Source organism: Battus philenor, unplaced genomic scaffold, assembly GCF_028537555.1.
Source record: "Battus philenor isolate CCGP_79_NKW_IND1 unplaced genomic scaffold, ilBatPhil1.0.hap1 SCAF_23, whole genome shotgun sequence".
NCBI lineage: Eukaryota > Metazoa > Arthropoda > Insecta > Lepidoptera > Papilionidae > Battus > Battus philenor.
Window position 1 is genome coordinate 962,972 of NW_027181686.1, and position 14,902 is coordinate 977,873.

Sequence of the window (14,902 nt, forward strand, 5' to 3'; positions counted from 1 at the left end):
GATCACCAATACAATTAAAGAACAAGCAACACTTTCATATGCTGCCATTAAACTATACACAAAAAGTTACACAGTTACACCCGGCGATAAATATTGCACATCGACATTTGGAAAGAGACAATCGGCTTATTTCGGCTTCGTAGAGCACTATCTCTGTCTCTGTCTGTTTTTTATTTTGTTGAGAATTAACTTAAGTAAACTTTACATATAGGTATACTCAAAAGAATAAAATGGTCAATGATCATGGCGATAAATAATGCACATCGACATTTGGAAAGAGACAATCGGCTTATTTCGGCTTCGTATAGCACTATCTCTGTCTCTGTCTGTTTTTTATTTTGTTGACAATTAACTAAAGTTAAACTTTTTACGTATAGGTATACTCAAAAGAATAAAATGGTCAATGATCAAGATCATCCAGTTTCAACAAACTTTTTAATCAGCCCATCGTTAAGATTCTGTTTCGATATTTTTTTCTTTTCAATATTTTGCTTGTAGACATCTATATGTATGTGTGTGTGTTTGTGTGTGTAGAATTTGTAAAGAAACATAGACATTTCAAGTGTAAAATATATAAAGGAAAGCAATAAAAGATTATTGTAAATTAAACTATTATGTATATCTCTTAGCTTTTTTAAATCCGACATGACATTTAAGCATTTTTTTAAAATAAATAACTGAGAAATAAATTCAGTTAATCGAAATAGATACGCGACAGTAACGTCCCGTGTTCGGATATCGCAGGATATTTACGCGCGTTCCTGCCGTGCGTCACGTTTTCGGATATTTATTTTTCTGTGACTCAACCGCGTCAACTACTGACTAGTCTAATGATATCATTGATGCGTCTCATGTGCGTCGGAGCCTTTATCATTTTCAGCATTATCTCGGAAATATGAACGCATTTAATGTCGACGAGTTGTCGCGAAAAGCCATGAGCCACATTGACTCTTATTATATCAACGACTTATACTCGGATATAATCTTTTGACATATGTACATACGTAATTTCGCAGTTCAATATACAGGATGATAACAAATAGGCGATAATTTTACACGCGCCTTTTTTAAATAACTCAACTAAAAGATGGAAAAGCATTTTCTAAATATATATTAGTACTTCCAGAAAGTTATCTGTCACATTATAATGTTAAAATAAGCATATGTAACATATTTCAGAGATATTATACAGGCTGTTGGAAAATGGGTGTAGAACTTCAGCGGTTTTTATAACCCAATATAGTATATTCACGACTTTAAAGATTTTAAAACAAAAACCAATCGTATGCAATCGACGACTGTCGGGGCTGAAAGGTTGTTTAGTGGTGACCAGGGGCCGGTAGACGCGGCGTGGGTACACCCCCACTAGGTAGACTGTCCACATAGCCTGAGGAAGTAGCTGGATACGCGCAGTGCAAGATCGAGGCGATCTTTGTAAAAGGTTTATGCCTTGCTAAGAGCTTCTATCAGCTCAAAAGGAGAAGAGGCAGTCATCTAGAATACTGCAATTATAATTCATGTTTCCCTTTCCACTCCAATGTCGAGTGTCACTCTGACACTGATTATGCTCCACAAGGTCCACTGTCGAGTGATACTCGACATGGTGTTACTTCTTTTTGTGGAAAATTTTAAAACAGGAAAGATTTTTGTTACTAAAATGTTTGAATCACGAATGAACGAAACATATTCTAGAATCGCAAGATACTATAATTCAATTAAATTTTATCGATGCTACATAACAGCCTTGGAGTGGAAAGGGTTAAGATCCATTACTATGTGTCTGTTGCTTAAATAGTTTTAGTATTAGCTTTAGTTTTAGATCTATAACCAATCAACCTGTATAAAAAGCAGTTCACTAAATAATAGCGGTGACGTCAGCTGTAAAACGGTGAATTACAGTTTCGAGAGAAACAAAAGTTCGAAAATAAGCGAGTCTTTGAAGAGAAATAATTTATCGCCCCACTAAAAACCTGCATAAGAAAGAAATGTTGATAAACATTGAACATTAAATATGTAACTGTTGACCATCGTAAAAGACGGAAGCCGGGCTTAGTGCGCGCCTAGATATCTGTTCGTTGGAAATTCGGTTTTTATTAGTTCGACTTTTGTAGCAATACTTGCATTGGATCAAATTTGGTACGCTGTTTTATTGGCTACATGATACTCTATACTTTAGATTCGCTTTGTATAAAATGAGTATACAGGATGATTTGATGTATAAAATTTGGTACGCTGTTGTATTGGCTACCTGATACTTTACACTTTGGATTCGTTTTGTATGAAATGAGTATACAGGATGATTTGATGTATGAAATTTGGTTCGCTGTTGTATATTTTTTTTAATGACCTCCGCTATTGGGGTCCTCTCGTACCCCTATTTATTTGCAATTTATTTTTTCACATAGTTTTTTATTTTCTTTCTCTTCTATCGTACTTTATTGTCTCTTTCGGTCTATTATCTATATTTCATGCTACAGTTCTTCTATCTTTCTTTTTTGCTCTGTTCAATCTTTCATTCTTTCCTCTGTTGTTATTACATTTTTCATTTTACATTTTTTTTTATTGTACATTTTTATTTTACATTATTATTACTTATCCTATAATTATTCTCTATCACAGTTTTATGTATCACTTTGGTTCTATTTTATCCTTTTTTTTATCTATTTTCTATTTATTTATTGTGTTTGCGTTTGGTTCCTTTCAATGGCACATTTTGCAATTGTTTTGCAGTGGGCTATGAATGAGTTTTAATCGATTCACGCTGTTGTATTGGATACATGATACTCTATACTTTAGATTCGTTTTTACGAAATGAGTATACAGGATGATTTCAGAATGTTTTACGTTGGCAAATGAAGTACACATTCGTCCATTTAAAGATTTTTACGTATAAAAAATCGCCCTGAAACAAAAATATTCAACGGTCGTTAACCAAAGTAGAGTAATGTCAATACGAGAAGATGGCTACGTGTCTAATAATCTCATAATTAAGTCGAACGGGGGCCGGTGCTCCTCGCTTAGTTTATTTATACACCCGCGTCGATATTCAGGAGCGAGGCCCGATATCTCCGGCGGCGGACATCAAAGGCGCTACATCAATCATATCTTGTGGAACGAGCGCTTTTTTATTGTGGATCGGTGTTATGGCGACGGCGTGTGTGTGAATCAAAACGGGCGCCTCTAGACGTCAACGCGTGCGATAAATTCGTGAAATATAAACATGACTTGCGGGCCCATCACACTGACTGTACACCTGTTGAGTATATGGCGTGGGATAGGCGAAGCCATTTTTTGAAATCTCATCGCTACTTTAATGGCATTTTCAGGTTCTAAACTTAAGTTAGCGAACCTCGAAGCTTTTTGGAAAAGCCTTGTTTCAGGCCGCTACATACTACTATTTCAACAGCCTGAAAGGCCGCCGTGCTATCTTAGAGCTAAGTTAAATATGCGTAAGAAAGTGTATTTGATATAAGCCATAAAATAAAAAATCTTCGAAAGCTGAAAACATTTCCTAAATCATTGTTATCATTATACAAATTATTTCTGATATTTGAAAAAAATCTTCACCGAAAGCTGAAAACGTTTCCTAAATCATTGTTATCATTAAATAATAAAAAATAATTTATTTCTGATATTTAAAAGTAATGTCGTTTCTGTCGACATGTTTTACAGAAAAACCGATTTGATTTGTAACCGCTCCGGCATTGATTTTGTATACTAGATGGCAAAAAGTTGTTGATAACGTAGGCGAATATATTGTTGATTAAAAATAGAAACTTGTTAAAATTGTAGTCGTGAGAATTTAACTTCAGCGACATTACTTTCCGATCCACCTAATAATTAGAAATTCAAAGTGATTTTAATATATATTTGATGTAAGACGTGATGGAAAATTCTTTTACTTTGATATTTTACGCTAAACATCGCAAGCAAAAAATGGATCAAAAACATTAAGTTTTGATAAATGAATAAAACATAGATTATGTTCAAAAATATTTATGCGTAGGTGATTTTATTTTTATACCAAAAATATGATAATAAAATCAAACAAATTCAAAGTATTATGTAGAAATCGTTTCAGTTCACCAAACTACGCAGCAAATGATGGTAAATAATTAAATTGTAATATACGTTTTCTTACGTCGATATACGGGTGATTATATATACACAATACACTTTTAAAAGGATAGCACAGGTATAGCACATTTGTCAGCATTAAAACTTTTATACCTAAAAATCATCCACACGTTTAAATAAATTGATTTGAATGATTTCAAAGATTTTTTTAAGTAGTTTTAGTAAGGTCTTCTATAATTTAAGTCAAAGTTTTGACCTCTTAGGCATTTGAATGGAAATTTTAATTGAGATTCGAACGATAGTATAATTTAAAAGTGCAAATAGGGACTTGTAGGGTTTTTGAGGTTAGGTATTGCAAAACGTTCTGGACTAACTAGAGCACTATGTGATCTTAAATTCGATGAAGCAGTAAATAAATTGAGTTGTGAATAATAAAAAATAGTCGAAAATGAAGTGAGGGAAATAGATGAGATTAAAATGTGCGAGCGGGTACATGCGTGTGCACAAGTGTAATGGCGGCGTGACGGCGTCACGCTAGACCGTCACGGCATCTACCAAATTACTCTCCCACTTCCCCCCCCCCCGTACCTAAATTAGACTAATCAGCATCGAGTACAAAGAATCACATCGCTTTCATCATCGACAAGTTGATGTTTACGCACCGTCTTTCCAAGAATCGGACGCGGGCATTCAATACTTGGAAATAAATATGTGAGTTTGACATTTGCTTTCATGTCGGCTTGCGTGTTTCGGGTCGTAATTACTCGGCTAGCTGTCGCCTTATCTTCATCACCGTAAGGCGCAATTTACTAAAGCAGCGGCGTCAAGTTTTTTGTTATTAAAATTATCTTGCATGCCGATTCCAACGGAGATGATAGGTTGCGTTTGATGGGGCATCTGATTGCTTCTCTTGTCGACGTTACGAATTTGCTTTCTCTTTGATTGACTGCGATTAGACGGGCCTGCCAAGCTTGACATCTCTGTGAGGTCAAACACAAACACTGGCTGTATAAAACTGAAATAGTTTACAAAGGTCTAACTAGTCTTGTATTAACACATATGAATAGTAATTTAAAGACGAGAATAGCTTCAGCGGTTGTCAATGAAGAATAGACTTTGTTCTGGATGTTTCGAAAGCCACGTGTTGCGTATTAATCACTCCCACCTCGAGATATCTCTCATCTTCGACGCGAGCGACCGCTCCCAGCGCCCGAAACCCAATAAGAGCAACACGCGGTGTTCCCGAAATAACGAAATTAAAATAAATCGAACGACAGACAGTCGTCATAAACTAATTTCGAGTGTTTTCCTTTTGGTGCATATAAAAATAACGGCGTCACTCTTTCATGTCTTGCGCGGGAGTGACATTAAGAATTTACAGTTGACGATTTAGTACAGCGCCATCTATGCGAGATGAAAGGTACTTTTATGGCTGAAAAGAAAGGTGTGTTATGATTTACGGGCGGCTATTATTGCGCATGATAATTAAATGGGCTCCTGTTACAATAACGGCTGGACACGCTCGTTTCTTGTTCGTGTTATTTTTATACAGACGCGAAAGGATATATCATCAAAAGAGTACAACTACGGACTTTTATTTTCAAATAGTTTCTTTCAAACGTAATCATAACTTTGATTTGATAAACAAAGCACCGGTTTCTATTCGATTCAAAAGCGTTTACAGTTTTAAATAATGAAATGTTTAGTAGTCAATAAAATATCAAAGAACTATATTGCTCTATTAAGGTACGCTTAACGAGCCATGGGGGCTATCCTAGGAGATTTAATAGACAACCTGAAATAACGAATATTTGCCTCCCAATGATTCTACATCCATAACCTATTTTAATTTATTTTAAACACATCATTACTTGAAATCATAGTAAGGAAAAATCGTATGACATGAGATTTTTAAATTTATTGATATTTACCTAAATGAGAGTGTTTTATTTGTCAAGATCAAGTAAAAATATATCCTGTACTTTTCAAGCAACCTTGCAATTGTTTAGTAGATTAAGCTTCAATTGCAGAGACCACGTGGTAAGCCCTGGGTGAAATGTCCAACCACAAAGTGGACATACAATCTTGTTAACGACGAAAGATGCTAGAAAGAGATGAGAAATCAATGGGAGAAACCTATATAGAGAAATAGATGTTTTAAGTCTGAAATCATAATGGTGGTAAACAGTGGACGACCATGTCAAGGTCGATGAACGTATTAAGGATGAAATATGCGATGAAGGGATGATAAATAAACTTCAAATCGTTATTAAAATGGATGAATAAAAACTTTCTAACGAAATCACAACCGCTATTCCAATTTATTTGACAGATTTAACTCGGTAACGAAGTTATAAAAAGAACACACAAATCAAAAACAATCCGACGGCGAAGTAATCAAAAAGTTGTTAACGACAAAAAAAGAAAAAAGAAAACAAATCGGTTATCGGCTGTCATCAAAAAGAAATAACATTTCAAACCCTTTTATACGAACTTAATTAAAAGAAGTGAAAGATCCGGGGAGAAAATTCGAAGAAAGAAAAACAGACGATTCGGACAGACTCTATGAAGTTGAAATTTCTATAACCAAAGATATAGTAGGGATGAGGAAGTGGTAAACGGGATAAGTAGCAGTAAATGTATAGTGTTGTATATCTACAAGATGAATTTTTTTAAAAAAAAAAGTATGTATATATATATACTATTTTTCCCTGCATTGTAATGTACTTATCTGATGGTATGAAGATATATGTATATTTTTAAAAGTATAAATAAATGTCATGCATTTAATGGTCAAAAGAGATTGAAATGAGACAATTTCGGAAATAATAAACGTAAATATAAAACAAAGGCACGAACTCTAATATCTACGGAATATAGATCCTAATAATAATTAAAAAATTTCAAAATGTTAAAAAGATCTTATAAAAATAAATTTAAAATTGGAGGGAATACATTAATATTAGATTTCAACAAGTGTACCATCTGTATAGATAATACTTAATATTAAAGTAATGTGACATCTAACACATTGTTACCAAGTTCTGTTTCCTCCTAAAGTTTTTTACTGCGAAATGGTAGTACAAAAATATTCTATGATAATTTTCTTAATTCTAGCAATGGAAGATTTCAAAACTGTATACGGGATCCTATTGTGAAAGAGTATATGTAGAAAGGTTTAATTCAGCGAAATCTTTTTTATCTTCTTTTCAGCGGATGAACCCCCACTGCGGCCTATGTCTGCCTTCTCCACATTTATATGTTGACTGATCCTGCTATTCCGCATCTAACGACTTATATGTCGTGACTTATATATAAATATATATAACTAAAAAACCTTTATATGTTCATATATATGCAAAGAATTACGCGAAACGTATATTCAATAGACTATTGTTTATATATGTAACTATTATATCTATGTACGGCTGGTTATACAACCTTTTTTTTACAACTCTTTGAAGGTTATAGCATTTTTACTGCATTTACTCAACTGAGTACCTATTTCAAATGATTCGTAAGTGCAGTATATTCAATATTATAGTTTAATTCATCTTTGCGCGCGGCTTAACGTGTGCGTTGAATTTGTACATGTTTATATATAGTGACTAAGTGTGAGTGATATGTAATACAGTCAGAGTAATAAATTATATATACTGGAATACAGTTACTAATGTTATTTATACACAAGTTTATTAATTTGTCTGTATGTATGTATATTTGTTAGATAAAATTGGGAAAAATTATATGATCTCTCAAACATATTTTGAATAACTAGTGATAATAATGATATCTAATACTGACTGTACTCACACAATGAAGCGATGACAACACGTGTTGTGTAGATGACGACTGTCACGTTACTAGCATACAATGAAATTTTATATACGTACAGGCACACGCACACATAGAACCGTGCGCAAAGTTGATTTGAGGTGTCTATATATTCACGTAAAACGTCCACTGTAAGGGTTAGGCCTGACCTGAAGATAGCTGTGATGATTGATCTTAGTTGTATTGTTTTGAACACGCAAAATTGTTTTTCTAGTTGACGTGGATTTTTGGTCAACGAAGTGGCAGTAAGAGAGCCAATTGCTATAGTTATTGCCGCGGAAGTTGCTAGATGCATGCAGGGTAAGCCCAGGGTATGCCTTGTAGTGGAAGAATGATGCAAAATTATTTTCCTAGTGTACATTCCGATTTATAATGTGACAGAAAATAAAAGATTACTCAAAGACATTTATATATATATGTGTATTGGGATAGCAATGAATATTTGTATTTCGATGTAGAAGCGGCTGAGTTGTGTGTTTTGGACTATATCCAATGCAGTCGAAGCGTTACTGACTCATCTTGATGGGTTTGATGATTTGTCGCTTTAGATTAATAGAAACCGTGTCGCCTGTTCGAGAAAATGTACATTTTTTTATTTATTTTTATATTCGACAAAATGTGATTCTCTTTCACCTGTTGGCAAGCGTTACTGTTCTCTAGAAAAAAAACTTCGATTTGGAATTTTGGAAGCAAATATATATCTTATTATTGCTGCTGACAATTTATATAAAGATCATTTAAAATTTTTGTGTAGTTTATATTGTACAGAAGAAGTATACGCAATAGTTCCAACCAGTTTAACCATCAGGGTTACATGCAGAATTTTTATGATTGGTGTCAAAGGAAAAGCTGAAACATATGTGACGTAACGTTGCTTAATATATGCGCAATATATACAGAGTGTTTAAATATATAAGAAATATAAAGCATTAGGCACAGCAAGAGAGGATCAAAATGCTTTAAAGGCAAAGTTGAATTGCAGGTAAGACTGCGCCGCCATAATGAAAACTATTTCACAAAGAGGCAAACGAAATAAAACAGGAAAAAGACCGATCCTCATTCAAGTGGAACACTCACCATGCCTTTTTCATGGATATGTTTAAGGTGAATTACGTTGCAGGCGCGGGGCGGTCTTGCAAATGCATGCATTCATGCGCCGCCCCATTAGCGCATTGAAATTCCAAATTTGAAGAGTTACGGTGCGCAGCTGAATTGGCGGATACCCTCGTTTTGTTATAGATTACCGCCTTTTCATCATCTGATTTTTGGATGGTTCCAACTTTTTTTTTACAGTACGTTGCGCCCAAAATAGACCTGTGTTGATACAGACCTACTGTACATATCAAATGATTTAGAAACTATTTTATGACGGCTCACAAATATTAAGGAAACATATCCAATTCTATAAGATTTTTCAAAATGTTTATTCTAACGTACAGAGAAAGGTAGAATGCTTGATTAAAAAATTCCAGTACATAACAAAGATGATGATCTTGCAACTGAATTGACGGCTACTCCTAGATTACGTCTTGTCATGGCCGCCCGCTCCCTAACCACGAACAGCGTGGGCGAACCGAGTTTGGATCCGGATCCATCCTTGGCTCACCTGTGATCCACTCTACCTTCCCAAGTAGCTTACATAACATCAACACTACACAGCTCTACTCGAGTAGAGCGAACTACATGAGAACGTCATTGTGCATTAAGAATGCGTTTGTCCTGCTTCTGTTTTATTTTTAAGTCCACTGACCCTTCCGCTGAACTCAGTTCAGATGAAGCTGTTAAAGCCTCCAGGCTTACAGCATTAATTTCAACCGAAACCAAGCAATCACTGTGATATATTGTTGTTATGTTTCGACATATAGATAAATTTTAATATATTATATACAATGTACGGTCAGAGGAAAGCCGTTCAACGGGTTTAACTGCAGAAAATTGGACAGTAGCAATCAAAACATCAAACAATGAGCGTAATAGCAGCAATACATCGCAATGACATCATAGAGGATATCTCTGTGGGCGTCAATATTTCGGCGGACGGTGTATAACTATCTGAATTGGATCCGTGCTGCATCACGTCCGAGTCCCCGGTCGGGACCAATTGACTGTATTGGTAATATTGATTGATGGATCGGTTGGCGGCAATCTATTTTGATTTCGATATCATGATTAATTAGTGATTGCGAGCAGTATACATAAAAGATTGGCCATAAAAGATATCACTTAGTTGCCTTGTTGACAGTCCACGTTCTAGTACAGGTTAAACTGTAAGCTCTACTGCGTGCAGTAATTATTCTTACTTATATATATCTTTTCTGTAATAATTTTAATAATTTCAATAATTTTTAGAATTTCATTAAATTTTAGAATTTCATTAATTTCTAGAATTTCATTAATTTTTTAGAATTTCATTAAATTTTAGAATTTCTTTTACTTTTAGAAATACATTGATTTTTAGAATATCATTGATTTCAAGAATTTCACTAAATTTAATAATTTCAATAATTACAATAATCTATTGCATAATTTACTTGTAACATTTGTCAGTTGTAAATGTAGACCAACAAATTAACCTTTTTTCTTTTAACTGAAGAAGATATTTAAATAAATAACTCTTATAGATACATTGTTAGCAAGCTGTTTGTTGTAGAACTGTATTTATCTACAAAATTTTTAAATTATTGATGTGATTCTCTTTTTAAAATTTCTCTTTTTTTTTCTTTTGTACATGTTTACATTTATTGGCTGAAAAGAAAAAGATGCAGGTAATCAAATTCGACCTACGATCATCTGTCTTCTACCGCTTGTTTTACTCAACGTATATATAAACATAATTTGCTATATTAAACATTATATTGATGTTATTCTAACTGTAATATATATGATAAAAAAAATAAACTCTGTATGTTTGTGTGTACATGTATAACTCCAGTAAAGTGTGTAGTGCATCGTGCGTTGGCCCATAAATAGTGATATTTATTTAGTGCAAGGATTACCGGGCGTTCGGTACTAATCAATCATTCCATTGAACGTATCCTGTTTCCCTTCGTTAGTGATGTCCTTACACTATCAGCTGACGGGTATGTGCTATCGATAATTGTTTTTAAACTAGATTTTTATTGATCACAGCAGCCGATACGCAGACTGTACATAGACCTAGAATCCAACGACATACCGCGACCTTTACTCTAGCTAGATCATTTGATCGATTTATAATGATATTTAATAGCAATAAATATGTTAATGTGTATAGAAGCTGGTAAAATATGCAATTTCGTATAGCTACTATTGAAAAAATATGTGAGAGGCCTTTATCCAATGATAGAATACGACTCAACTGATGAAAGTAATTTCGTTTAGAAGACTATAGATCGATAAATAAAACTATATCCAAATGATCTTAGTTCCTGTAAAACTATATTTAAGTTCACGGAATCTTCGCTTCGTGAACTCAGCTCAAATGAAGCTGTAAAAGCCTTCGGGCTAACAGCACCTACGTCAACAGAAAATATAAAACTATAAGAGTCTAAAGTCTCTTAAAGTATTTCTTAATTTGAATAATTAGTAAGAAAAGGACCAATATATAGAGCACATGCAGACTGCATGCATATATTGATCCTTTTCTTACTTAGGATGGACTTCCGCAAGATAACGCCTGATTCTATTAAATAATTAGTAAACACGAGAGAAGAGAATTTGGAAAAAAAATTGTAAAAATGTAGGTACAGACGCTAACGTCTGTGGAATAAAAAAACGGTAAAAGAGATGAAACATTTGACGATGTGTTTAATGTTACATTAACAAACCTATCTTTAAATTGTAATGTTCCTTTAATTGATAATAATACTTGTATTTTTTAGTATCAATCGTAAAATTATGAATGATCGATAGATCGATCCCATCACTAGATCTAGCCAACTGTCAAATCCAATTCAGCGATGCCCCCGCTGACGTAATTGATTTATTGATCGTACGTTATATTCGATAGGCGACGGCTTGCGCGGGCGCAGTTAAGAGACGCCAGTTAGCCGCAAGGCTATTGCATCCTTTAATCGTAATTCTCTGACAAGTTAACTGGGTGACCTCGTATACGCTGTCTATATGGGGCGACAGATGATAACAATCGTATCGAAGATATAAATTGTAATAGGTGAAGTGAAGGTCATCGTCATCACCATATTAAACATCACCATGATGTACTGGCTGTGTGCCAGCATCCAGAGATTTCCAACGACCTTAAGAGACTCTCTGTGTTTGGTACTAATCGGTCTAACATAACGCCTGAAGATGCCCCGTGGATGGGTGAAACACGTGTTGAGTAATTTGGTGGTGGCGGTTGTGTGATTCGCATTGTTTGCCGCATACGCATTTATCAGCGGGCTGGCGGGCGGTGCACTTTATTGCACGATTACAACTGCATGTGCGGAAGTGGCTAAATATTGGTCCTTTTCTTGCTTAGGATGGACTTCCGCGAGGTAACGCCTGATTCCATTAAATACTTAAGAGGTATCTGCTTTTATATGTAGACCAGCTGGTATAGTCATAATAGTCCAGATTTCGGGTAGTAGCCAGATGCTAGGATACGATCGTTCATTGTAGCGATCTTTGGGGGGGGGAAGGTGGTAGTGCCCGACAAATAGGTCAGTGTTATCAGTCAAGTAGAAACTTAAGAGTTGCTCTTTTTAAATGAAATTTAACAACATTTGATTAATATATCGATCATGGTAATGAATCAACAAAAGAAGTTTCACACACATATGAAAGCAGTAATTTTAGATTGACTTGTATATTTACCTCTTTCTCCTTGGCTGCGAGTTCAACCTCCAAGTTGGTACCTTGGTTGACAACTGGACTGCTTCTCGTGGAATTGTTATTGCTTCGTCCAGTGGCGGCCATTTCTATTTTATGCTCTATATCCTCATCAATCTCGGGAGACCTTCTCTTTTCTTCTTTAATATCTGGACTCAGTCTCTCGGTTATTCGGGTCTCTGTTGCTTGGTCCCTTGTGGATTCTATATGTGAGCCATTGGTTTTAAGCGGCACTGTTGCTTGAAGAGGTGTGGGGCTGGTGGTTGCGAGTTGTTCTTTCAGTGTCGTGACTTCTTTCTCCGCCAGGGTAGCTCTCTGTGAAAAGATAAAAACGTTTATTATTTTTTTATTCGTTTCTTTTACTTTATTTAGTTTATCAGTTAGCTCTGTGTACTTCTTTATGTGTTTACGGGTCTTTTTCTTTTATGTTACTAAATCTTCCTGACAATATTTGGTATTTTGGGGGAGGTTTCTGCTTTGAAAACAAAACCTACTCTTGTTATAATTATAGGTTGTAAAATTGTGCCTGTCTTATGTAAGAGTTTATAAAAATGAATAGACATAAATAATTCAGTGTTACAAGTGATGGTTGAATCAGAATTGACGATACAAAAATGAATGTTGACATGGAAAACGCTTTTGCGGAAACATCGATACACGAACGCTCGAGCGCGTTTTCAAATTCCATGTTGTTTAATCTAATTGTCCGTTCCCATGGCGTTTGTTTTTTGCCCGTGCGACGGTAGCTTTGTGTAGGCTTCCTGCGCCATTCAGCGTGCCAAGCGACGCGGTTCCTAATCGTCGCGATCATCATTAAAACGGATGTGCTCTTGTTATTGACCGAGTCCGCCGAGTGCGCTACCTCTCGAGTACCTCCCGGAGGCTCGGCAGCGGTCTAATGATGCTCCTTCATCCCTCCCCCATTATCTTGGGTGCAGCGGAAAGAATACCTCTCAGATCGACGATGGCCAGTTTTAATTGCAATGTCTTTGTTTAGGTCATTGTTCATAAAACTGTGGAGTCGTTAGTGAGATGATTTTTATTTTTACTTCTGTGTTTAGTTTTATTTACATATTTTCAATTAATCTACGAAATTAATTATTTTCACTATTAGTTTATTACTTGGCATATACAGGTTCATTGATTACAGGTGTTACACCTATTTTTAATCATCCTGTATGAACTGATCACTCTGACTTTAATTTATTTTTTCTATTGTATTGCGACAGGAAGATATATATACATAGTAAACAATAATTAATTTTAATATGTAGTAATCGGAATTATCTCGCTCGTGCATCTGATGGTCGTTGGTGCCAAAAGGTTTGAGTGGCAAGCACGAGATGGCAGACGTGGCGTGGGCAGGCGTCCCACTAGGTGGACATGGTTAAGGTTGTAAAAAGTCACTGGATGCTGGGAGAGCAAGACAGATCATCGTAGAGATACTTGGAGGAGGCCTATGTCTTAACTTTTTTGTGTCGTAGACCCCTTGCCATGTTTTTCCGTGTTGGTTAGACCCTCTACTTACCTGATATTGATTTCCCGTAAATTTCTAACTGTGGTGAAGTTTAGTGTTAAAAACTTAAAGTAAAAACACATGTTATGTTATGAAAATGTATTGCGACCACAAAGCGAATACCAACATCCTACAATTTACACAATTTTATAAACATATATAATAATTTTTTTATTTCATATAAAGATAGTATGATGTAAGTAAATAGATACTATCTGTGTATGTGTTGAGATGCACTATCGTGGACCCCCATTTTCATTTCACGGACCCCCAATTTTTTTTCGCTGACGTAGACCCCTTGAAGGTTGTCATAGACCCCCAGGAGTCGATATAGACTACTTTGGGAATCGCTGCTTTAGCGGAAAAGAAGAATAGTAATCCTAATTCAAAAAAAAACTCTTTTTTTACTATATTATCATTACATTATTTATTATTTTTGTATAGGGTCTACCATATATTAATTCACAGCAAATGAGCTATGAATTCACATAGAAATTTACGTAAATATTAACATAGATAAATGTTAAGATAATAGAGAGGTGCTACGATGGTCCGAGGAAGGAAAGTAAAAAAGTTGAACACACCGAGGTGGCCACGCGTAACTGGCTGCCCCGTCTGCTTAGATAAAATCGTCTCCGGCGATGTATGTGACTTAGATTATAAAAC

General features: G+C 35.2%; 1 protein-coding gene across 2 annotated transcripts in view; it reads right to left on the bottom strand.

Moving 5' to 3' along the window:
* ct (homeobox protein, cut) overlaps positions 1-14,902 on the bottom strand; it is a 236,168-nt gene that overhangs the window by 106,986 nt on the left and 114,280 nt on the right. For both annotated transcript variants that reach the window (XM_068767222.1, XM_068767221.1), the window contains exon 3: positions 12,706-13,035. In XM_068767222.1, the coding sequence (XP_068623323.1) occupies positions 12,706-13,035 (330 nt within the window). The remainder of the gene's footprint in view (positions 1-12,705; positions 13,036-14,902) is intronic.